The sequence below is a fragment of the Aquarana catesbeiana genome, linkage group LG10 (genome assembly GCF_042186555.1).
Source record: "Aquarana catesbeiana isolate 2022-GZ linkage group LG10, ASM4218655v1, whole genome shotgun sequence".
NCBI classification, from domain to species: domain Eukaryota; kingdom Metazoa; phylum Chordata; class Amphibia; order Anura; family Ranidae; genus Aquarana; species Aquarana catesbeiana.
In genome coordinates this window covers 14,032,654-14,056,826 of record NC_133333.1, presented here as the reverse complement: position 1 = coordinate 14,056,826, position 24,173 = coordinate 14,032,654, and the positions used below count along the sequence as shown (strand labels likewise).

The following is a 24,173-nucleotide window of genomic DNA, read 5'->3' as shown; positions in this document are numbered from 1 at the left end:
TGTTGGGTAGGGGAGGAATTTGAATGCGGAATGGAATGTGCATTGTGGGGAGAGGAGAAGTCCAACACCACCTCCTTTTCGTCCGGTGGGTCTGGTGGAGTGAGTCCAGAGGAGGCCACTGTGGGACAGGGCAGCTAGAGAGGTAGTGTGGAATTCCTGAAGCCAGGTTTCGGTTATAGCAAATAGATTAAGATATTTGGAGAAGAAAAGGTCATTGACAGAAGCTAGTTTGTTGAAGACTGAGCGGGCATTCCAGAGGGCAGATGAAAGAGGGGGGCCGACTTGTGGAATCAGGGGAATTGGGATGAGAAGGTTGAAGTTTCGACTACTGTTGGAGGTAGATGGCCAATTTTGGGTGTTGGGAATTGGGTGTGGGAGGGCCAGGGTTTGGTGCGATGTCCCCAGACATTAGGAGGAGTAGGAGGGTGAGGGTGGTAAGGCGGGAGTGGGATTTATAGGAGGGCAGATGCTGTGGTGGAATGGACGTGGTGATACTGTGTGGGCTTAGAATGAGCAGGAGGTGGCAAGTGGAGAATATTGAGTGGGCAGAAGAGAGGGAGATATGTACAGGTTGGGGGCTGGAGAGGGGGGACAAAGAAATGAGAGTTTGAGGAGATAGGATGTTATAACAAAGAATAGTGTGAGCATGTTGGAGGGTGGGGAGAGGGGAATAGAAGGAGGCTGAGGAGAGTTAGAGAATGAAGACGAACTTCATGCAAAATAGCTGTGGAACAATAATGTTTGTACTTACTTTTATGTAGCAGTGCCTTACTCTACACGTACACAGTGCCTGTGTACAAGTGCCAAACACTTGTTGCCGGTGTGACACTTTGTGCAAGGAGTGACCAGCCTAAACCCTCGCCAGCCGTCCCAAGAAATGAACTACATTTATACTGGGAAGGTGTGGGGGGAAGATTCAAAATTATTCAATTAGAAGCTGATAAAACCAGGCTTGTGGGGGGGGGGGGTTACAACTGGCCTGGACAGAGTGCAAGAGGGGGCAACAGAATAAGGTTAAATGTTTGATCTTGTTCAGGGTAGCATAATACAAAATAAGTGACACTTGTATTTGATCACCACTGGGTTTTTTTTTTGCAATATAAACAAAAAACAGAACGTTTTGGAAAAAAAATGTATTTTTAAAATTTCTGCTATAAAACATATCCAATAAAAATGTTTTAAAAAATCTAATTTCTTCATGAATGTAGGCTAAAAATTACTTTGTTACGTGACTTTGGTAAAAGAAAAAAAAAAAATCCCAATAAGTGTATAATAATTGGATGAAAGTTATGTCATCTACCAATGTAGAAATTTTTCTTGTATCTTGTAAAACTCAATAAAATATTTGACAAGAAAGAAAGTTATGTTATCTACAAACTATGGTATATGTAATGAAATATTTTTTTATATATATATATATATATACTAGTAATGGTAATCAGCAACTTATGATAGTGTGGTAGACAATCTGACACTAACTGACATTGTGTGTGTGTGTGTGTGTGGGGGGGGGGCAGGTACAATAACTGACTGACATCACCAGTGACACTAATACAGTGATAATACTGTACACCGTCACTGCACTAATGACACTGGCTGGGGAGGGGTTAACAACATCCGGGGGGAAATCAAAGGGTTAAATGTGTGCCTAACAATGTTTACTGTGTGTGTTATGTTCTGCTGTTACTAAGCAATCTTGCATGCCCACCCCCACACTTTGCTGGGAATAAAATAAAAAAAAACCCACAAGATTGCCTGTCACTATTCAAAGCTCTGATTTTCTTCAGAAAGCGATGCTAGTATGGGTTTCACTTCTGCTTGTGTCCACCCCTTTAGGAAGATTTAGGGCGTGTACTCACTACAATGCCGTTTGGGAAAACCCTTGTTCCATACCGGTTTCCTGCACTGTATTCCAATCACACTGCCCTTGCGGCCTGCAGTGGGTGTCAGTACAAAGTTTATAACACCCCAGACGCAGATCGAATGGATCACACCGGATCACATGGTAGAAAAGTATCATGCGATCCGGTTGCAGTGTATCTATCCTGTGTATCTATCTATCTATCTTTTCTATCTATCTATCTATCTATCTATCTATCTATCTATCTATCTATCTATCTATCTATCTATCTACCTACCTATCTCTTTTTCTCTCTGATTCGTTCTTTTTTTTTAATTATCTATCTATCTGTCCATCTATCTTTCTTTCTTTCCTTCCGTTCTTTCTTGTTTGCTTTCTTTATCTCTCTCTTTCTTTCTTTTTTTATCTATCTATCTATCTATCTATCTATCTATCTATCTATCTATCTATCTATCTATCTATTTTCTATCTCTCAGCTCTGTGATGTTGTCATGGAGGAGTGGAAGAGGACTCCAGTGGCAACCTGGTGAACTTCATGGCCAAGAGGGTTAAGGCAGTGCTGGAAAATAATGGTGGCCACACAAAATATTGACACTTTGGGCCTAATTTGGACATTTTTACTTAGGGGTGTACTCACTTTTGTTGCCAGCGGTTTAGACATTAATGGCTGTGTGTTGAGTTATTTTGAGGGGACAGCAAATTTACACTGTTATACAAGCTGTACACTCACTACTTTACATTGTAGCAAAGTGTCATTTCTTCAGTGTTGTCACATGAAAAGATAGAAGAAAATATCTACAAAAACGTGAGGGGTGTACTCACTTTTGTGAGATACTGTAGATAGATAGACACTGTTCAGGACAATGTGACACTAGTACTGTATCTTTGTAAAGGGCGCCCCTTGCCAGCACTCTCTCACCACTCCTGCCTCCTTCTCAGCCAGTGCTAAATTTGAAGCTAAGGGGAGCAGTTGTCCCTTCCCTGGTCATGTGACCGTGCTCGGGCCTAGCAGGTGCAGTAATAAAAAGAGGAGTTTGGGACTTTATATGAGGCACGTGTGGCGCAACTAGGTAAAAAGTTGTGTCAAGTTTATTTTACATAAACCAAATGGTAAAACATAGCACATTTGTAGTTGGTACATACATAAGTATGGAACATGTCAAATACATAATACAATACATAAATAACATATTGCAATCCATATATATAAATACGGTATATACACACATCATGGCATATTGCAGTACATAATGATATGAGGCCTGTTGTACTTCATGTCAAGAGATCAATAAAGATTACAAAAGTTGCTCGGTAAAGTCTAAAAGAAAAATGTTGAACAGTATATTAAAGAAATAACTGCATCCAAAAAAGCTTGACGCGTTTCATGGATCCACTCCACTTCCTCAGGAGTGGATGCATAGCATATATATTGGTTGAGTACAACTTGCGGAACTGCAGACTGAGGGCTGCTAGAAGTATCTGTCCCGGGAGCTGTGGTAATGGAAAACTGCAGGGAACCTGGCGCACACATAAAAATACCCAAAGGAATGAGAATCTCCGTATTGTGGTCTGTGATGGTGCTGTCAGAAACCATGAATCAGACTGAGACAGAAGTACAGTTAAATCACATATGTTTAATAATAATAAAAATAAAAAGGTAAACCGAGTAAACGTAGTAAAAAAATAGCCAGCAGGAACCAGAACGGATAGTCAGACAAGCCAAAACATCAGGGAGCCAGAGATAAGTGTAGTAGAAAAGCAAGCAGGATCTGGGGCCAGAAGGAATGTCAGCCAAGCAAATCTTTAACAGGAACACAGGGGAGCGTCTCTAGAGATGTGACCAAGGCGAAGGCAGAGATCATCTTGGCTGGACGGCTTAAGTAGGCAGGACTGACGAGCAGGATATCATCAACAGGTGAGTCACTGTGGAGAGATAGAAGCTGGCAATTAGCCGACAGCTGAGAGGCCAGCTTTGGGAAGGAAGGGCTGAGCCCAGCCCTGAGAGGTGCAAAGTAGTAAATTAAAATTCTTGTATTCCAACAGAACCATGATGTAGTATAGAGTGTGCCCAGAGTGTGCTACTGCATGCTAAATGCTCTGTTCTCAGAGCTCCATGAGCAGAGAGCTGGAGACTGTCAGTCACCACTCTCTGCTCCCTCCTCGCTCATTGTTGGGCTGTGGAGGGGTGGGAGTGGCTGGCCCAGGCTCTCATCGGCTCTCTGAGAGGCTGAGCCAGGTACTGCTCCAGGCATGTTCCCGACCATATTGTCGCAATCATTTCCCAGCCTGGACCGGCTCTGTGACATCAGCCGGCAGCGAGTTTCAGCCAGCTGTCTGCTGAAAACAGGTCACAGGAGGAGTACAGCCAAAACGAACTTTGGCTGTACTTCTCCTTTAAAAATAATAAACAAATCATACTTACCTGCTCTGTGTAATCGTTTTTCACAGAACAACCCTAATCCTCCTCTTCTCAGGTCTCCCGACGGTGCTTCTGGCCCCTCCCCCTTGCCGAGTGCCCCCAGAGTAAGCAGCTCTGTCTATAAGACACACATGGCGTGGCTCAGTCCCGCCCACTGCTCCCTCCTCACTGGTCAATGGTTCCCACTGCTGTGTCTAAGCCAATGAGGAGAGAGAGACCCGAAGGAGTCACTGCTCTCATACACATCGCTGGATTGGGCTCAGGTAAGTGTTAGGCTTGATTCACACTAATGCGTTTTTTGATGCATTTTGCATTTTGCAGAAATGCAGAGAATTTTTTTAACATGGGTTCCTATGGAACATGTTCACATCAATGCATTTTAGTGCCTCTGCGTTTTTGGAAAGGGTCGGGGACTTTTTTCCCGCAAAATATAGCGTTTTGCATGTAAAAGAATTCAATGGACCCGCATCCAAAACGCAAGTACTGCGGTTTACCGCAATTTTACCGCGATTTTGCAGCGATTTGCGTTTTTTTACATTTTTTTTTACACTGTATATAGCTGGTTGCTAAGCAGGGGGCCGGGAAGGCGGCCACCGCGTCCTTAGCAACCGATGAGTCATCAGCTGTCAGCTGACTTCCCGCTGAATGTAAAAAAAATGCCGGCAAAGAAAAAAAAAATCGTGAAAAAAAGACTGCGTGGGGTCACCCCCCCCCCAGGTCCATACCAGGCCCTTGGGTCTAGTATGGATTCGGAGGGGACCCCCACGCCAAAATAAAAAAAAAATGGCATGGGGGTCCCCCCAAAATTCATACTAGACCCTTATCCGAGTATGCAGCCCGGCAGGTCAGGAAAGAGAGGGGACGAGCAAGCGCCCCCCCGAACAATACCAGGCCGCATGCCCTCAACATGGGGGGATGGGTGCTTTGGGGCAGGGGGGCTCTGCGCCCCCCCACCCCAAAGCACCTTGCCCCATGTTGATGGGGACAAGGGCCTCTTTCCTACAACTCTTGCCCGGTGGTTGTCGGGGTCTACAGGTGGGGGGCTTATCAGAATCTGGAAGCCCCCTTTAAAAAGGGGGCCCCCCAGATCCCACCCCCCCATGTGAATGAGATTCCCATTCACCTGGAAAAAAGTAGTGTAGTGTTAAAAAATACAGTAGACTGTTTTTGACAAGTCTTTTATTAAAAATCTTCTTCATCTTCTTCTCCGCTTCTTCCTCCATCTTCTCCCACATCTTCATCCTCCGGTGTTCTCATTCCCCTGCTTCTTCTTCCGCTCTTCTTCTGTCTTCTTTGTCCAGTGTTCTTCTACCTCTGCCCCCGCTGCTGCTCCGACGACCCTCCTCCAATGCTGCATCCCGCTGATGTGTCGGCGCCTAAATAACGATGGGGGCGTCATCCAGAGGCCACGCCCCTTGTGACATCACAGACCCATCATGCCCCAGGCTGTTGCGTTATAAGGGGGTGGGATCACCTGATGACATCACCCGGTGACCCTGCCCCATGCCTATATGTCATTGGGCACGTCGCACACGGCATTACAGCGGGAGACAGCGACGAGTCAACATCGGAAGAAGAGAAGAGGGAAGAAGACGACGAAGGCCAAGCAAGAGCTAGTAAAAGAGCAGGCAAAAGAGCAAAAAAACCCAGCAGAAGGCACTGGACAGCGGGAGAAGAATCGGAGAGCACAGAGAAGAGAGTGGAGAAGTTGGAAGAGACCCCCGGAGCTGCATAATAAAAAACTTGTCAAAAACTGTCTACTGTATTTTTTAACACTACACAATTTTTTCTCCAAGTGAATGGGTAGGGGTACAATGTACCCCATACTCATACACATGGGGGGCCGGGATCTGGTGACCCCCTTGTTAAAGGGGGCTTCCAGATTCTGATAAGCCCCCTGCCCGCAAACCCCGACAACCACTGGGCAAGGGTTGTCGGGAAGAGGCCCTTGTCCCCATCAACATGGTAGCAAGGTGCTTTTGGGTGGGGGGCGCAGAGCCCCCTGCCCCAAAGCACCCATCCCCCCATGTTGAGGGCATGCGGCCTGGTATGGTTCAGGAGGGGGGCTGCTCGCTCGTCCCCTCCTTTTCCTGACCTGCCAGGCTGCATGCTTGGATAAGGGTCTGGTATGGATTTTGGGGGGACCCCCACGCCATTTTCCTTTTATGTTTTGGCGTGGGGTCCCCTCCAAATCCATACTAGACCCAAGGGCCTGATATGGACCTGGGGGGGGAACCCACGCCGTTTTTTCTCTCAATTTTTTTTTTAGCCGGCACTTCTTTTTATTTACATTCAGCGGGAAGCCCGCGGACAACTAACTCATTGGTTGTTAAGGACGCAGTGGCCGGCCTCCCAGCCCCCCTCCTTAGCAACCAGCTATATACAGTGTAAAAAAATAAATAAATAAAAACGCAAAATGAAAATCGCAGAAAATCTCGGTAAAAACGCCTGTCAAAAAACGAGGCAAGCACCGCAAAAAGCACTGCAGAAACGCTCAAAAGCCACATGCATAGATATGAATCGAGCCTTAGGGGGCTGCAGGGTGAGCTGCCCACTGAAGGTAGAATGCATGAAGGTAATAAAAACTTTCAACCTTTAAGCTGGATACACACTATACAATCTTCTGTAGATTTTTTCCTTCAGATTTACCAAAACCATATAATATGATGTCAAACCTTAAAGCCTCGTACACGCGATGCGATTGTTGGCAGGGGATTGTCTGCTGACAGACTGTTGTCCTGCAATCTGAGCGTAAGTACGCTCCTTTTGACAATTGTTGTCCAACTTTCGGCCAACAAATGTTGGATGACAGGCTAGTAAATTTTCGGCGGACAACGGTCTGTTGATTTTTGTATGGTCAGTACACAAATCCGTCACACAAAAGTCAAAAGTACAAACACGCATGCTCGGAATCAGTGCTCACCAAACACGAAATTAGCAGAAGGGGCCCAAAGGGTGGCGCTCAAGAGCTGAAATTCCACGTAGTACGTCACTATGTTTGTGGCACGACAATTGTGAACCGTTAGTATGCAAGACAAGTTCCTGGCACACGCCCTTTTGACAAAAATCAGACGCTCGGTTGGCCAACAATCGTACCGTGTGTACGAGGCTTTAGAACCACTTTAATCCTCAATATTGTGTACATAATAAAAGATGAGGTTGTGTAGAGTAAATAGATACCCAATAGCCTCAGAACTGCATGCACCCGCCAAATGGCAAACATTACGGTACCAAAAATGATCAATAGGTGACGCTTTAAATGCCTTTACAGATTATCAGGGTAAAGTAAACCATAAATGATGTCCCTGGAATTACCGCTCTCGTGCCCAGTGGCGGCTCATCCATTAGGGGCGCACAGGCGCCACCCCCCCAGGGCCAGATGCATGAATTCCAATTGGAGGGGGGGTTTGAAGCACATGATTAGAGCCAGAGGCTCTAATTGGCCTTTAAAAAAGGGTGGGCCCAGGGCACAGAGCACTGCGCTCCGAGCCCACCCAGTTGTGTGACAATAGTGAATTAATATTTGCTATTGTCACACTGATCCTCCTCCCGGCCAATCAGGAAGCGGGTCACCCGATTGGCTGAAAGGACAGGCCATCCTATTGGACGCCTAGGAGGAGGAGGGAGGAGATGCACGGCGGAAGCCGCCGTGATGCAGAGGAGGAGGAGACGGTATATAATAGCCGCCACCTATAGGAGCGCTGCCCTTCCCGCAAACCTAGATGGGGTAAGTGCGGGACTGGGTGACCGACCGGCAAACTGCGAGACCCCCTGGAGGTTGTTTGCCACCCCCCCCCCCCCCCCAAAAAAAAAAAACAAAAAAACACCAGCCGCCACTGCTCGTGCCGACATTCGCAATAATATGTAACATTTGGTACAACTGGCAATTACCTTTTGCATTTGTGAGTGTGTTAGAGGACAACGGGGTTACTTTTTGAAAATTACATTTTAATATCATTTTTAAAACTTTTTTCATGCAGTTTTATTGCTATTTAAATGGACTGTGCTTGATTAGCTGCTTCCCTAGCTGTAGCAGCTGAGCAGAGTAGAGCTGAGCACTTCCAGCTTCATTGACAGCAGAGATCAGGGACTGGAGGTTCCAAAATCTCCTCCTGCTTTCCATCCTGAAATCATTTGATGTGGTCCCAAGAAAAGAGCCCAGGAACCACGAGGGGATGTCGCACCACCCAAAACTAAGTGAGAGCCGCCTGGATCACTTTTTTCATGACAGCCAGGAGTTGGCTGAAAAAAAAAACAAATCCAAGCTCAGGGCTTCAGATTATTTTAAGCCCTTCACTCTCTGGATGCGCGTAGTACGGCCAAAGAGGCAAAGAGGTTAACAGCTTTTTGAATTGTATCATTTTAGGGATCCGGTGATTTTTTGGCAGTAAGTGGCTGGTTGGTGTGAGTGTCGAGGTTTTACACATTATTGGGTTTCATTATTTTAAAAAACCCAAACAGAGATTTTTATATCATTTTAGCCTATTTTAAGCTATGGTTTAGTGAATTCAGGACTCTGGTGGTGACATCTGATATCAAATATTAGTTTCACAACACACATAACAAATCTTTGTGATGCAATTATCATTTAAAAAAGGATGTTTTGTTAGAGATATCGGTGAGTTGCAGTTTGACTTAGAAGCCACAAACTACAAATACTGTAAATATGAAATCTAGTTATGATGACCTCCAAAGCAGCAGTTTTTTTCTTTTATATAAAATACATCGTAGATTTACCTCTGTGTAGTATTGAGTTGGAGGTTGGAGCTCTTCTGTTCAGCAGATTCCATATTGTGTCATTGACCTCACAAGGATCCGGCAGTCTATTGGTTAAAGTGGGTCCACTCAGCTATCAGCAAAGGTTTAATTGTTGGATGTGTCCTTTTAGAAATCTTGCAAAAGCATTATGCCCTACCTTGGGTCTACTATCATCCTCTTCTGAACTTGACTAATGACTACCTCTGACCAGGATGTGTCCTTTTAGGAATCTTGCAAAAGCATTATGCCCTACCTTGGGTCTACCATCATCCTCTTCTGAACTTGACTAATGACTACCTCTGACCAGGTTTCATAATCCAGTCAGTTGAGTGAGTTGGAGGTTGGAGCTCTTCTGTTCAGCAGATTCCATATTGTGTCATTGACCTCACAAGGATCCGGCAGTCTATTGGTTAAAGTGGGTCCACTCAGCTATCAGCAAAGGTTTAATGGTTGGATGTGTCCTTTTAGAAATCTTGCAAAAGCATTATGCCCTACCTTGGGTCTACTATCATCCTCTTCTGAACTTGACTAATGACTACCTCTGACTAGGATGTGTCCTTTTAGGAATCTTGCAAAAGCATTATGCCCTACCTTGGGTCTACCATCATCCTCTTCTGAACTTGACTAATGACTACCTCTGACCAGGTTTCATAATCCAGTCATTGTCATGTACCTGTATGCAGAGCCTGAGATGATGAGGGTGGCCTCTTGCACAGTTCCCATCTGAGCACTTCTGGATAGGGTCTGCAAGGACAATGGAAAGACACAAGTGCCAGGGTGGCAACACTGTGGACTATAACTTGAGAACACCGCTGGTATCTGGTGATCAGGAGTACAAGTGGTGGCACACTGAGGATGTTCCAAGTTCAGTTCAAGGAAAAGCTGGGTCCAAAGCCTGGTCTAGTAGTAGTAGCAGTAGCATTATTCCCCACCTTGGGTCTACCATAATACTCTTTGAACATCGCTACCTCTGACCAGGTTACATTTTTCCAGTCGTTGTCTTGTACCTGTATACGGAGACTGAGATGTCAGGGGTGGCCTTTTGCACAGTTCCGCTTCCCGGTCAGTCCCGTGTTTACCCGACCAGACAGTGAAGCCTGGGAGAGATCCAACACTGGCGGTAGCTGGCTTTGGAGAAGAGTGAGGCCACTTGTCTCTATGCCCTTGGAGGCCTGGAGCAAAGTCATGACATCACTTCCTGTTCCCAGTCCATAGTAAATCTTTTTTTTTCTATTCTTTTGCTTTTAAAGGTAAATGAGAGATTTGAGGTCTTTTTGACCCCAGGATCTCTCAATAAAGAGGACCTGTTATCCTTATTTCTATTACAAGGGATGTTTACATTCCTTGTAATAGGAATAAAAGTGATCAAAAATAAATAAATAAATAAATGGACAGTGTAAAAATAAAAAGTAAAATAAATTATAATAAAAAAAAAAATGTAAGCGCCCCATGCCCCTGTGTTCATGTGCAGAAGTGAAAGCATACGTAAGTCGCGCAAGCATTTGTAAACGGTGTTAACGCCACACTTTTGAGGTATCGCCGCAAACATTAGAGCGAGAGCAATAATTCTCACACTAGACCTCCTCTGTAGCTCTAAACAGGTAACCTGTTAAAAAAAAAAGTAAATGTCACCTATGGAAAGTACAATAGTTTGACACCATTCTACGAGTGTGTGCAATTTTAAAGCATGACATGTTAGGTATTTATTTACCCGGCGTAACATTATCTTTCATATTTTACAAAAAAATTGGGTTATCTATGGTGGGTTTTTTTTTTGTCATTAAAGCATATTTTTTTCCAAAAAAATAGCATTTTGAAAGACCGCTGCGCAAATACTGTGTGACATAAAATAGTGCAGTGGTCGCCAGTTTATTTTATAGGGTCTCTGCAATATATATATATATATATATATATATATATATATATATATAATGTTTGGGATTTCTAAGTAAGTTTCTCGCAAAAAAACACAGATTTAAACTTTTAAACAAAAAGTTCCAGAAAGGGCCTGGTCTTCAACAGCAGCAAAAGAATGTTCAGAAACTTTAGGCCAGTGTTTCTCAACTCCAGTCCTCAAGGCGCCCCAACAGGTCATGTTTTCAGGCTTTCCATTATTTTGCACAGGTGATTTGACCAGTTTCACTGCCTTAGTAACTGCCACAGAGTTGAGAAAAAACTGCTTCAGGCAGTAGAAGAAAATTGAAAGGGGGAAATCCACAATGTATAAATGTATAAACAGGATATGTCTTTCATCATATTTTTCTCTCCTATGCATCTGCTGATAACATGCAGATCATAGAAAACATGATAATGCTTACATCTGAATAATAGAAGAATCATCTCCAGGAAAGCTCTGAAACCTGTATGAAAAATAATAATATATTTTAAGTATATAAATATAGTATATATACAGTATCTATATGAGGAGGTGAGAAAGAAAATGATAATTTCCCAATTCATTGTTTTTTTAATGATTTTTCTTTAAATAGACCAAAACCGGTTACAGATCGCTGACTTAAAGAAGCTGGGATTGCTTGAAATGGACTGTGAAAACCGCAACAGGTATTGGCTTTAAAACCCAACTAAACCTTCAATTAATCCTTCCTGTCAATTTGCACATTCAGAAAAAATTAAAATAATAGGAGCCCCACACTCGTGCATACAGTCCGTAGGGCCCCTTTCACACAGGCGGACTCCGTCCTGATCAGCAAGGGGATCCGCTCACAGATCCCCTACTCCGTTATCCATTTACACCCGAATACCCTCTGATACGGTCCATCTAAATGGAAAAGGACAGGTCCCTTTCATTTTTTTTTTTGGTGGACCTGATTGGACTCAGAGGTAGGCATGGACCCCCCAATCCGGTCTGCCTGAAAAACTGACAGCGGACTTAATCGGACCACCCATGGGAACGGGGCCTAAAAGATTTTAGTCTGAAACAAAATGGAATGAGTTTCGGGGGCTCAAAACTCCCTTTTCTTCGGGGCTTGTAGGGTAATAACCATAGGGTGATGGATACCGTCCTGGACTGTAAGTTTAACATTTCCAGATCATGCAAGTGCTTGGACAAAGATAGCCAATTCAGGGAACCCACCTCCACCAACTAATACTTACCTTCACTGCTCTTCCGCATTACACCATTTATCCATCAGAGTCTTCAGAAATTCCCATTACTTGTTATGGGTTGCTTGTCACCGTCTCCATAGATTGCAGAGTTTGGGCTTAAGGGGCTAATTGCCAGTCCCAAATGCTGTCACCTGAAGAGGGTAGAATGTCGTTAATCCATTGTAAGCTCTGGCATAGACCAATGTGGAATATACATAGGAGCATGGGGAATGTGAGTATCAGAAAAGGGGGGAGGAGTTGTCCTATCAAGGTACTCTAAATCTCAAGTTTGGGAAGCTTGAAAAAATTCCTCCTTGCAGTGGGGCTGCACCCATACTGCAGTGGTTAACTGCTCATGCATGCCTAGGGGATAGCTGACCTAGGCCTAAAGGAGTAGTAAACCCCTGCAGTGTAAGTACAGCCACACTGCAAGGAGGAAGTTTCTGATTTCCCAAAGTTGGGGTAACTATATTTTTCTGAGCTAAATAATGAGATAATGATGGATGGCATATGATAATAACAATGTTTCTATATTCCAGCCTTTCTCAGACAGTTGAGAAACTTGAGGAAACCCCAAAGGATATGAAGGCCTTTACCTTTAAGAACACTGGGGAGGAGGGAGACATCAACCATGTGGGAGAAGAGGCAGTAATATTCGAAGACTCAGATGTGGGTAAACCTGATGAAGGCAACAGCAATGAAGGAGATGGAGAACCGCACATAGACAACATCCCTGATGAGATCGGAGAACCTGCAAAGGAACTGGTAGATGTTGTAGCTGGAGAGCCAACTGTTGGGATGGATGCTGAAAAGGATGATGAGTTTGGTGCCTATGTGGGTGAACCAGTGGAGGAGGAGAGCAGCAATTCCATGCAAGCACCTGAAAAGGACAACTCAATTGAAAGTTTGAAACTCACTGACAATGCAGATCACTCCGTAAATGGTGAAGAGATTCAGAAAGCCAATGATAAACCAGTGGAGGGGGACAGCAGCAATTCCATGCAAGAATTCGAAAAGGAGCCCTCAAATGAATGTTTGAAAGTCACTGACAATGAAAACTGCTCAGTAAATGAAGAAAAGATCCTGAAAGGCTGTGGTGAACCAGTAGAGGAGGACAACGACCAATCCATGCAAGAAGTTAAGGAGGATATATCAAATGAATGTTTGAAAGTCACTGACAATAAATGTTGCTCAGTAAATGAAAAACAGATCTTGAAATCCAGTGGTGAACAAGTGGAGGAGCACAGCAGCAATTCCATGCAACCGGTTGAGAAGGACAACTCAGCTGAATGTGTGAAAGTCACTAACAATGACGATCGCTCAGTAAATGAAGAAGAGTTCCCAAAAGCCTGTGGTGAACCAGTGAATGAGGAGAGCAGCAATTCCTTGCAAGAAGTTAAGGAGGAAAACTCAACTGAATGTTTGAAAGTCATTGACAACGAAGAGTGCTCAGTAAATGAAGAAGAGTTCCCAAAAGCCTGTGGTGAACAAGTGAATGAGGAGAGCAGCAATTCCATGCAAGAAGTTAAGGAGGAAAACTCAACTGAATGTTTGAAAGTCATTGACAACGAAGAGTGCTCAGTAAATGAAGAAGAGTTCCCAAAAGCCTGTGGTGAACAAGTGAATGAGGAGTGCAGCAATTCCATGCAAGAAGTTAAGGAGGAAAACTCAACTGAATGTTTGAAAGTCATTGACAATGAAGAGTGCTCAGTAAATGAAGAGTTCCCAAAAGCCTGTGGTGAACAAGTGAATGAGGAGAGCAGCAATTCCATGCAAGAAGTTAAGGAGGAAAACTCAACTGAATGTTTGAAAGTCATTGACAATGAAGATCGCTCAATAAATGAAGAAGAGTTCCCAAAAGCCTGTGGTGAACAAGTGAATGAGGAGAGCAGCAATTCCATGCAAGAAGTTAAGGAGGAAAACTCAACTGAATGTTTGAAAGTCATTGACAACGAAGAGTGCTCAGTAAATGAAGAAGAGTTCCCAAAAGCCTGTGGTGAACAAGTGAATGAGGAGAGCAGCAATTCCATGCAAGAAGTTAAGGAGGAAAACTCAACTGAATGTTTGAAAGTCATTGACAACGAAGAGTGCTCAGTAAATGAAGAAGAGTTCCCAAAAGCCTGTGGTGAACAAGTGAATGAGGAGAGCAGCAATTCCATGCAAGAAGTTAAGGAGGAAAACTCAACTGAATGTTTGAAAGTCATTGACAACGAAGAGTGCTCAGTAAATGAAGAGTTCCCAAAAGCCTGTGGTGAACAAGTGAATGAGGAGAGCAGCAATTCCATGCAAGAAGTTAAGGAGGAAAACTCAACTGAATGTTTGAAAGTCATTAACAACGAAGAGTGCTCAGTAAATGAAGAAGAGTTCCCAAAAGCCTGTGGTGAACAAGTGAATGAGGAGAGCAGCAATTCCATGCAAGAAGTTAAGGAGGAAAACTCAACTGAATGTTTGAAAGTCATTGACAATGAAGAGTGCTCAGTAAATGAAGAGTTCCCAAAAGCCTGTGGTGAACAAGTGAATGAGGAGAGCAGCAATTCCATGCAAGAAGTTAAGGAGGAAAACTCAACTGAATGTTTGAAAGTCATTGACAACGAAGAGTGCTCAGTAAATGAAGAAGAGTTCCCAAAAGCCTGTGGTGAACAAGTGAATGAGGAGAGCAGCAATTCCATGCAAGAAGTTAAGGAGGAAAACTCAACTGAATGTTTGAAAGTCATTGACAATGAAGATCGCTCAATAAATGAAGAAGAGTTCCCAAAAGCCTGTGGTGAACAAGTGAATGAGGAGAGCAGCAATTCCATGCAAGAAGTTAAGGAGGAAAACTCAACTGAATGTTTGAAAGTCATTGACAACGAAGAGTGCTCAGTAAATGAAGAAGAGTTCCCAAAAGCCTGTGGTGAACAAGTGAATGAGGAGAGCAGCAATTCCATGCAAGAAGTTAAGGAGGAAAACTCAACTGAATGTTTGAAAGTCATTGACAACGAAGAGTGCTCAGTAAATGAAGAAGAGTTCCCAAAAGCCTGTGGTGAACAAGTGAATGAGGAGAGCAGCAATTCCATGCAAGAAGTTAAGGAGGAAAACTCAACTGAATGTTTGAAAGTCATTGACAACGAAGAGTGCTCAGTAAATGAAGAGTTCCCAAAAGCCTGTGGTGAACAAGTGAATGAGGAGAGCAGCAATTCCATGCAAGAAGTTAAGGAGGAAAACTCAACTGAATGTTTGAAAGTCATTGACAACGAAGAGTGCTCAGTAAATGAAGAAGAGTTCCCAAAAGCTTGTGGTGAACAAGTGAATGAGGAGAGCAGCAATTCCATGCAAGAAGTTAAGGAGGAAAACTCAACTGAATGTTTGAAAGTCATTGACAATGAAGAGTGCTCAGTAAATGAAGAAGAGTTCCCAAAAGCCTGTGGTGAACAAGTGAATGAGGAGAGCAGCAATTCCATGCAAGAAGTTAAGGAGGAAAACTCAACTGAATGTTTGAAAGTCATTGACAACGAAGAGTGCTCAGTAAATGAAGAAGAGTTCCCAAAAGCCTGTGGTGAACAAGTGAATGAGGAGAGCAGCAATTCCATGCAAGAAGTTAAGGAGGAAAACTCAACTGAATGTTTGAAAGTCATTGACAACGAAGAGTGCTCAGTAAATGATGAAGAAGTTCCAAAAGCCAATGAAGGCAATATCCAATGTGCTTTGACAGCTAATGATACCATTTCCAAGATGAATACAAAATCGGAAGTCCCCAAGACTTGCATAAGTGATACAAAAGCTTTGTCCAACATGAAATCCAGTAGTGCTTTGAAAAAGGGGGAAAAAAAGATTTCCGGGTCCAGAAGAAAGACTACATTTAAGAGTTCTTCAAATGGTGAGTTATTCATGCCGACGATGCATTAGTAGTGTGTTTTATGCAAGGCCTATGCTTTAACAGTAGAACATCTGTGAGTGAGAGCCCTCTTTGAAGCCTTCTAAGACTACTATGGGGAAATTTTAATGCTGAAGTATCAGTAACCTTGAAAATGATTAAACCCAGCAATCCCCACTTAAAGCAAAGTATATACGTTTTGGGTAGAGCTGGCTTTTAAAGTGAACCCATGCTTTGTCCCTTAGAGCCGAGCAACATTTTCACATAAATGGCTGCCCTTCCTTTACCCACTGCCCTGTTCAACCAAGAAAGAAAATTTAGATACCGGTTCCTCTGGTTATCAGGGAAACTGGGAGCCTCTCTTCTTTCTAACCCGTGGCAGCTCTGGTACTTGAAAACTAGCTGTCCAGGCACCCAGTGACGTCATTTTAGGTCGGGAAGTAAGTCCTTGACCCTTTGTAAGATCCAACTGGAGCAACAGGGAGCTTAGTCAAAGATTTTTTCTGCTTGTTTCAAGGCCAAAAAACATGGCAGCAATTGGTGATAAGTATAAGCAGCTGAGGGGAGAGGTGGAAGGGAGAGTGATGCTCAAGTGAACCGTTTTCTTGAAGTCAGGATGACAAAAGTTTTACCAGAAGGTTGCCAGGAAGGTTCTTAAAGTTATTGTAAAAAATCACCTTGTAAAACAACCCATTCAGTTTAAAATTTAAATGAAAGGTAAACATTTGTGTATAGATATAAAAAAAAAAACATTATAAATACCTTTTTCCCCTTTTTTTTATAAGTGATCACATTCCCTCCGTTCTCAGCAGCATACGATCTGGGGGAGGAGAAGCAACAGCACACTGATCTTCCCAGTGAAAGGCTGTGCAGGGGGGCATGTCAGGACAAGTCTGATCATTGGAGGAGAGCAGGTTGAGTTCCCAGCACAGCTAGTGAACTGACCACGGTGAGCTCTCCTGCTTAGTGTGGTCAGTTTTTAACAGGAAAGCACAGGGACTGGCAGGAACACCAGGCGTTTCACATAAAGGAAGCAATACAAAGAGAACAGGAGACTTTCTCATACAAGTACATAGAGCAGCAGGCACATATAAGGGCTTTGAAATTCTAGGGTAACAAACACTTTAACCTTCCTTATTATATCCAACATATTTGGCTGGACATGCAATTTAAAATAAAAATAGTTAACAATTCATACAACACGTTTGTTTATTGCTGTTAATAGAAATGTGTTGATTTATAATTGAACAGAGGAAAAGTCCAAAGTCGAAGATGTAAAATCTCCAGAGGGGCATACGCTGAACATACATGGTGATGACTATGATGATGGAAGTGATGGAGGTGGAATCGAAGGTCTTAGATTATTGGGTGGGATTATTTATAATTCAACAGAGGAAAATTATAAATCTGAAAATACAAGAACTCCAGAGGGGTATATGCTGAACATGCATGGCAATGATGTTGGCACTGACGGAGTTGAGGACGAATGTCTTAGAACCCTGAGTGCGAAAATGAAATGTATTCTATTTGGTAGGTGATATTTTTTATATGATAGAGGCCTCATGTCCTTCAGAAAACAACTTTGTTTAGTGCTGTTAATTGATATGTGATGAGAGGTATAAGCCAAACAAACACGGCAATAACCATGACGGTGGCAGTGATGGAGGTGGTGCCAAATGTCTTAGAGCACATGTGTCCAATTCAAGGTCTGCGGGCCAAATATGGCTCACCAGGCCATTTCATGTGACCCTTGAACTCAGGGCTTTTTTTCAGCCGGAACAGGGCGGAACTCCGTTTTGACACCTCCAGCTCTCACTCTCCGCTCCCCATTCACCACTGTTACTTGTAAACACGGAAGCCCTCTGTGTTTACAAGGACAGCTTTCCTCTTGGTGGCTCAAGGCTCTCACAGATCCCTGCCTGCCTTGCATGCACTTAAGACGGGGACAGATGCCAACCAAGTGAGAGAGAGAGATGGAGTCACTTACAGTGCCTGGAGGTAATAGAGGCAGGCTGGGTAAGTAAAATACGAGGAAGCTTTAGGGGAGGGGGGGGGGGTGAGGGCTGTGAAGGGTGATGTGTGCAAAGGTGGGGGATGGGGGAGAGTGGTGCAGAGGTCAGAGTCAAGCAGGAGGGATTGAAGTGACAGCCTATGAAAGAGATCTGAACCCAGCACACCGTGCATTGCACACCCCTAAACCCTACACTCTGTATGTAGCACAGTCCCCAACCCTGCACTCTGTATGTAGCACACTCCTCAACCCTGAACTCTATATACAACACACTCCTCAACCCTGCACTCTGTATGTAGCACACTCCTCAGCCCTGCTTTCTGTATGTAGCATACTCCTTAACTCTGCACTCTGTATGTAGCACACTCCTCAACCCTGAACTCTGTATGTAGCACACTCCTCAACCCTGCACTCTGTATGTAGCACACTCCTCAACCCTGCACTCTGTATGTAGCACACTCCTCAACTCTACACTCTGTATGTAGCACACTCCTCAACTCTACACTCTGTATGTAGCACACTCCTCAACCCTGCACTCTGTGAGTAGCACACTCCTCAACCCTGAACTCTGTATATAGCACACACCTCAACCCTACACCCTCACCCTTGGTCTCCTCCATTGTAAGGAACTAAATTGATTCAAATTGTTTTTATATAATTTGAATAAAATAACCTATCATTTCTTTTTAGGATTTCACTTGAAAAAGTTACTACTGATGGTAAATATATGGGCGATGGTAAACGCAGCAACAGGTATGTAAATAGGCTGAACTCACAAGAATTGAATGGTATTAATCTAGGACTACTGGGGGTACAAAGTTGAAGATCAGGATGGCTAAAAGTACTGCTCTCACTCCCAGCCCCAAACTCACAGGTTGGCACCCTGTTGACTGAGACTGCTAGATTGTGAGCAAGATGAGAGGAAGCTCACTGCATGGGGAACCATGGATGCCACCTGTTGGTGATACCCAGTACTGCATTTACATTTGCAATATGGCATGCCTTTAAGAGACTCTGTAAATTTTAATAAAAAAAGTGACAGAGTATCTTAAGGCTTGGTTCACATATATGCAAATTGGATGCTTTTTGAGCCACATCTGAGTCGCAAACCTGCTTTCTATGGAGCCGGATCACATATGTGCGGGCTGGCCACAGTGCCTTTTTAAAAAGAGTCCTGTACCATTTTCAGTCCGGTTCAGGTGTGATTTCAAGTGTCATACACTTTAAAAATTAGCACCCGAATCGCACCTGAACCGGTGAACGAAATTGCACTGGACTCCTTTTAATCGCACTGAAAACGACCCTGCACATATGTGAACTGGCTCTAAAAGCCTAAATAAATCATGTTCCCCTGTTGCTCCAAATTTGTATTGGGAGCCCTCGAGTGATATACAGTCAGGTCCATAAATATTGGGACATCAACACAATTCTAATCTTTTTGGCTCTATACACCACCACAATGGATTTGAAATGAAACAAACAAGATGTGCTTTAACTGCAGACTTTTAGCTTTAATTCGAGGGTATTTACATCCAAATCAGGTGAACGGTGTAGGAATTACAACAGTTTGTATATGTGCCTCCCACTTTTTAAGAGTCCAAAAGTAATGGGACAATTGGCTGCTCAGCTGTTCCATGGCCAGGTGTGTGTTATTCCCTCGTTATCCCATTTACAAGGAGCAGATAAAAGGTCCAGAGTTCATTTCAAGTGTGCTATTTGCATTTGGAATCTGTTGCTGTCAACTCTCAATATGAGATCCAAAGAACTGTCACTATCAGTGAAGCAAGCCATCATTAGGCTGAAAAAACAAAACAAACCCATCAGAGAGATAGCAAAAACATTAGGTGTGGCCAAATCAACTGTTTGGAACATCCTTAAAAACAAAGAACGCACCTGTGAGCTCAGCAACACCAAAAGACCCGGAAGACCACGGAAAACAAGTGTGGTGGATGACCGCAGAATTCTTTCACTGGTGAAGAAAACACCCTTCACAACAGTTGGCCAGATCAAGAACACTCTCCAGGAGGTAGGTGTATGTGTGTCAAAGTCAACAATCAAGAGAAGACTTCACCAGAGTGAATACAGAGGGTTCACCACAAGATGTAAACCATTGGTGAGCCTCAAAAACAGGAAGGCCGGATTACAGTTTGCCAAACAAAATCTAAAAAAGCCTTCACAGTTCTGGAACAACATCCTATGGACAGATGAGACCAAGATCAACTTGTACCAGAGTGATGGGAAGAGAAGAGTATGGAGAAGGAAAGGAACTGCTCATGATCCAAAGCATACCACCTCATCAGTGAAGCATGGTGGTGGTTGTGTCATGGCGTGGGCATGTATGGCTGCCAATGGAACTGGTTCTCTTGTGTTTATTGATGATGTGACTGCTGATAAAAGCAGCAAGATGAATTCTGAAGTGTTTTGGGCAATATTATCTGTTCATATTCAGCAAAATGCTTCAGAAATCATTGGACGGCACTTCACAGAGCAGATGGACAATGACCCGAAGCATACTGCTAAAGCAACCAAAGAGTTTTTTAAGGGAAAGAAGTGGAATGTTATGCAATGGCCAAGTCAATCACCTGACCTGAATCCGATTGAGCATGCATTTCACTTGCTGAAGACAAAACTGAAGGGAAAATGCCCCAAGAACAAGCAGGAACTGAAGACAGTTGCAGTAGAGGCCTGGCAGAGCATCACCAGGGATGAAAACCAACATCTGGTGATGTCTATGCGTTCCAGACTTCAGGCTGTAATTGACTGCAAAGGATTTGCAACCAAGTATTAAAAAGTGCAAGTTTGATGGATGATTGTTAATCTGTCCCATTACTTTTGGTCCCTTAAAAAGTGGGAGGCACATATACAAACTGTTGTAATTCCTACACCGTTCACCTGATTTGGATGTAAATACCCTCAGATTAAAGCTGGAAGTCTGCAGTTAAAGCACATCTTGTTTGTTTCATTTTAAATCCAGTGTGGTGGTGTATAGAGCCAAAAAGATTAGAATTGTGTTGATGTCCCAATATTTATGGACCTGACTGTAGACACTTTAATCAACAGGGCTTAGATTTTTTAAAATAATATTCATAATGACAATGTTAATAATAGAAAAAATATTATTGTGTTTCAAATATTCAATTTATTAAAGCGCAACTCCATTTTTAAAAATTGTACCCCGGATGCTGAAAAAAAGGGAGCTCTGGTTTTATTACTTATTTTTATTCCAGAGTTGTCCCCTGTAGCACTTTGTCTTCAGGGTTGAGGCCGGGTTCACACTGGTACAACACGACAGTCGTATGACTGTGGATCCAACTTTACCCTGCGACTTCATGTCTGACTTCAATGAACGGGATCCGACTTTGATCCCAACAATACCAGGCCCTTTGAGTCTGGTATGGATCTTAAGGGGAAACCCCACTCCAAAATATGTTAAAGAAAACTGCGTGGGGTCCCCCCCAAGACCATACCAGACCTATGATTTCAAGGAGAACCCCCATGCCAAAATAAAAAAAATTGGCGTAGGGTCCCCCCCAAAATCCATACCAGACCCTTATCGGAGTATGCTGCCCGGCAGGTCATGAAAGGTGGGGAAAGAGTAAGCGTCCCCCCCCCACCCTAAGCCATATCGCATGCCCTCAACATGGGGGGGTGGGTGCTTTGGGGCAGGGCACCTTGGGGCCTTTTCCCGACAACCCTGGGTGGTGGTTGTGGGGGGCTTATCGGAATCTGGAAGCCCCCTTTAACAAGGAGGCCCCCAGATCCCAGCCCCCCCATGTGAATGAGTATGTGGTACATTGTACCTCTACCCATTCACCCAAAAAAAAGTGTGTTTTTTGACAGTCTCTTATTAAAGCAGCTCCAGCGTCTCTTCTCCTTTTGATATCTTCTCCCTCCAGTGATGTCTTCATCCTCTGGTTCTTCTTGCTGCGCTGATGTCTTCTGCCTCTGGTTCTTCCTCCAGTTCTTCTCGTTGCGCTGATGCCTTTTGCCTCTGGTTCTTCCTCCAGTTCTTCTCGTTGCGCTGATGCCTTCTGCCTCTGGTTCTTCCTCCAGTTCTTCTCGCTGCACTGATGTCTTCTTCCGCTTCTGGTTCTTCCTCCAGGTTCTTCTCTCTCCGCTGTCTTCTTCATCTGCCAGTTCTTCCTCCAGTTCTTCTCCCGAAGTTAGCTCCTGCTGTAAATGATGTTAGCTCCAGCATGTGCCATTATTTATATAGCCATGGGGCGTGGCCATCCGATGATGTCCTTGTGACGTCACCGCCCGCAGCATGATGGGGCGGTGACGCCACGGAGTTTACTTCTTTTTTGTCAACACAAGATGTCCTCAGTCTTCTGCCCAGCGGCATACAACCTAGAAGAATAAGGACATACTATAAATGATGAGTATCATGGCCCCTCCCATAAGGGGGTATCACCATGGTGCAGTGAAACTGATGATATAACGGCAGCACCACTCTATAGATCAGTAAGGACCACCCAGCCCAGAGAAGTGACAAAGATTAAGAAGACCCTGCGGCATCATTTGTCTGGCCCGATGACCTGAAAAAAGAGAGTACAAATTCTAAAAAAAGCATAATACAGCCAAGGGGACTGTTTGAGGGACGCACATAGCGGGTGTGGGGCTTTGAAACAGCGATTTGAAAACTTTTCTTCGTTTTTTTTTTTTTGGCAGGTGCAGCGATTACCCCTCAGCCTTACAAGTGTTATACATTTGAGAGTTTAGACTCTAAAATATCAAAATTTTCTATAAAATGGGGTATGGAGGACATATGTATCCACAATCCTTATGCAAACCTTTTTACTTGCACAAAGGGGTCTTTCTATTTTATAATCAATGGCTACAATGTGAAGTTTTGCAACAAAACAAATACCGTAGAGGCCTTAATTATGGAGCATGGACAGAGCAGAACTGCCATTCAGCCATCGAGTCACGGTATGTAAACCCTGTGTGACTATTATAACATTGGGTGGGAACATTGCAAGTTCATAAGTACCGATAAAGGAAATGTGTATAGTTATTGGGTCAGCTCTGTGTTAAATTCTTAAAGTTAAGTTTTTGAAGGCCTTATGGAGTTATACAGTTGTTTTATATATGGTTTTTATTACATATATTCAATCTTTGTTTTAAAGATTAACATTTTATACATGAAAAAGGAATCCCAAAGTGCTATGGGTTTAGCTAAAGAGAGAGCATCAGTGGGGGCCGCTCACACGGGACGCACCCCCCTAATCTATGAGCCAGTCCCCTAATCTCCATACAGGGCACTGAATGCATGGATTTCAATGTTTTTTTTTTTTTTTGAAGCACATGATTAAAGCCTGAGGCTCTAAATGGCTTCAAAAAGGGTGGGCTTAGGGCGCCCTAAGCCCACCCAGTTGTGTGACATTAGCGTATTAATATTCGCTAATGTTTTCCTGTCGCATCATGGCAGCATACACCTATGGGTTGTGGCTCCGCCCCCGCAACCTGATAGGACCGCGTAGCTATTAAAGTCTGAGAGAGCCCCTGCCCCAGCATTCTCCTTTTTTTCCTCACCTGTCAAGGACCGAAAACATGCATCCCTTACCTAAAACATTCGCCCCAGCCAGGTTCTAGCCTCTCCTGGGTGGAAGTCCTATCCTGTACAGCCTCTAAATGAGCTCAATGGAAGGAACCCCACTCTGATGGTCTCAGGGGTATGTTACAATACATTACAAACCTTAAACAGGTTTATGGATCGCAGCGGTCTCCAGCTCCTTTCTGTGCACCTGTGGGTAACTTCCCCTCCTGTCTGTCTCCATAGCTCCAGCTTGTCAGGACATCCCACTTTCCAGCTTCCAAAATGGCGTCGGAGGCCTCAGAGCGCATCTGAGCATGCTCGAGCATGACGTCATCACCCCAGGACGGCGGCAAGTTTAAAAATGCTGTAATGTCAGCATTTTCTTGTCTCTTCTCTCCTGAGCCTGTAAGGGGGAATTTTGACCGGATTTCTTTTGCTACTCTACCCAGCTGTTCTACCCTGTCTCTCTCTTGCTATCTCCACGCCCAGGTAAGATCTATGATGGCTTTTTTCTTTGCTTGTTTACTATCTGCTATCCCATGCATGCTAAGCCACCTATATAATTATAGGTTGATTCATCACCTTTCATGGAGACCGTTGCCCAGGTAGACCATCGCCAGCCTACTA

General features: G+C 43.8%; 1 protein-coding gene across 4 annotated transcripts in view; it reads left to right on the top strand.

Annotated features, from left to right (window-relative positions):
* The window catches only part of LOC141110361 (uncharacterized), a 60,501-nt gene that overhangs the window by 18,058 nt on the left and 18,270 nt on the right, over positions 1-24,173 (top strand). For 3 of the 4 annotated variants that reach the window (XR_012236280.1, XM_073601668.1, XM_073601667.1), the window contains exons 2-6: positions 11,528-11,600; positions 12,683-15,999; positions 17,248-17,526; positions 18,698-18,760; positions 22,679-22,939. Coding sequence is in view for 3 of the 4 variants with exons in the window: in XM_073601668.1 (XP_073457769.1) it covers positions 11,578-11,600; positions 12,683-15,999; positions 17,248-17,526; positions 18,698-18,760; positions 22,679-22,939 (3,943 nt within the window). In the remaining variant the exon portion in view is untranslated. The remainder of the gene's footprint in view (positions 1-11,527; positions 11,601-12,682; positions 16,000-17,247; positions 17,527-18,697; positions 18,761-22,678; positions 22,940-24,173) is intronic. The other variant, XM_073601669.1, reaches the window with a different exon arrangement.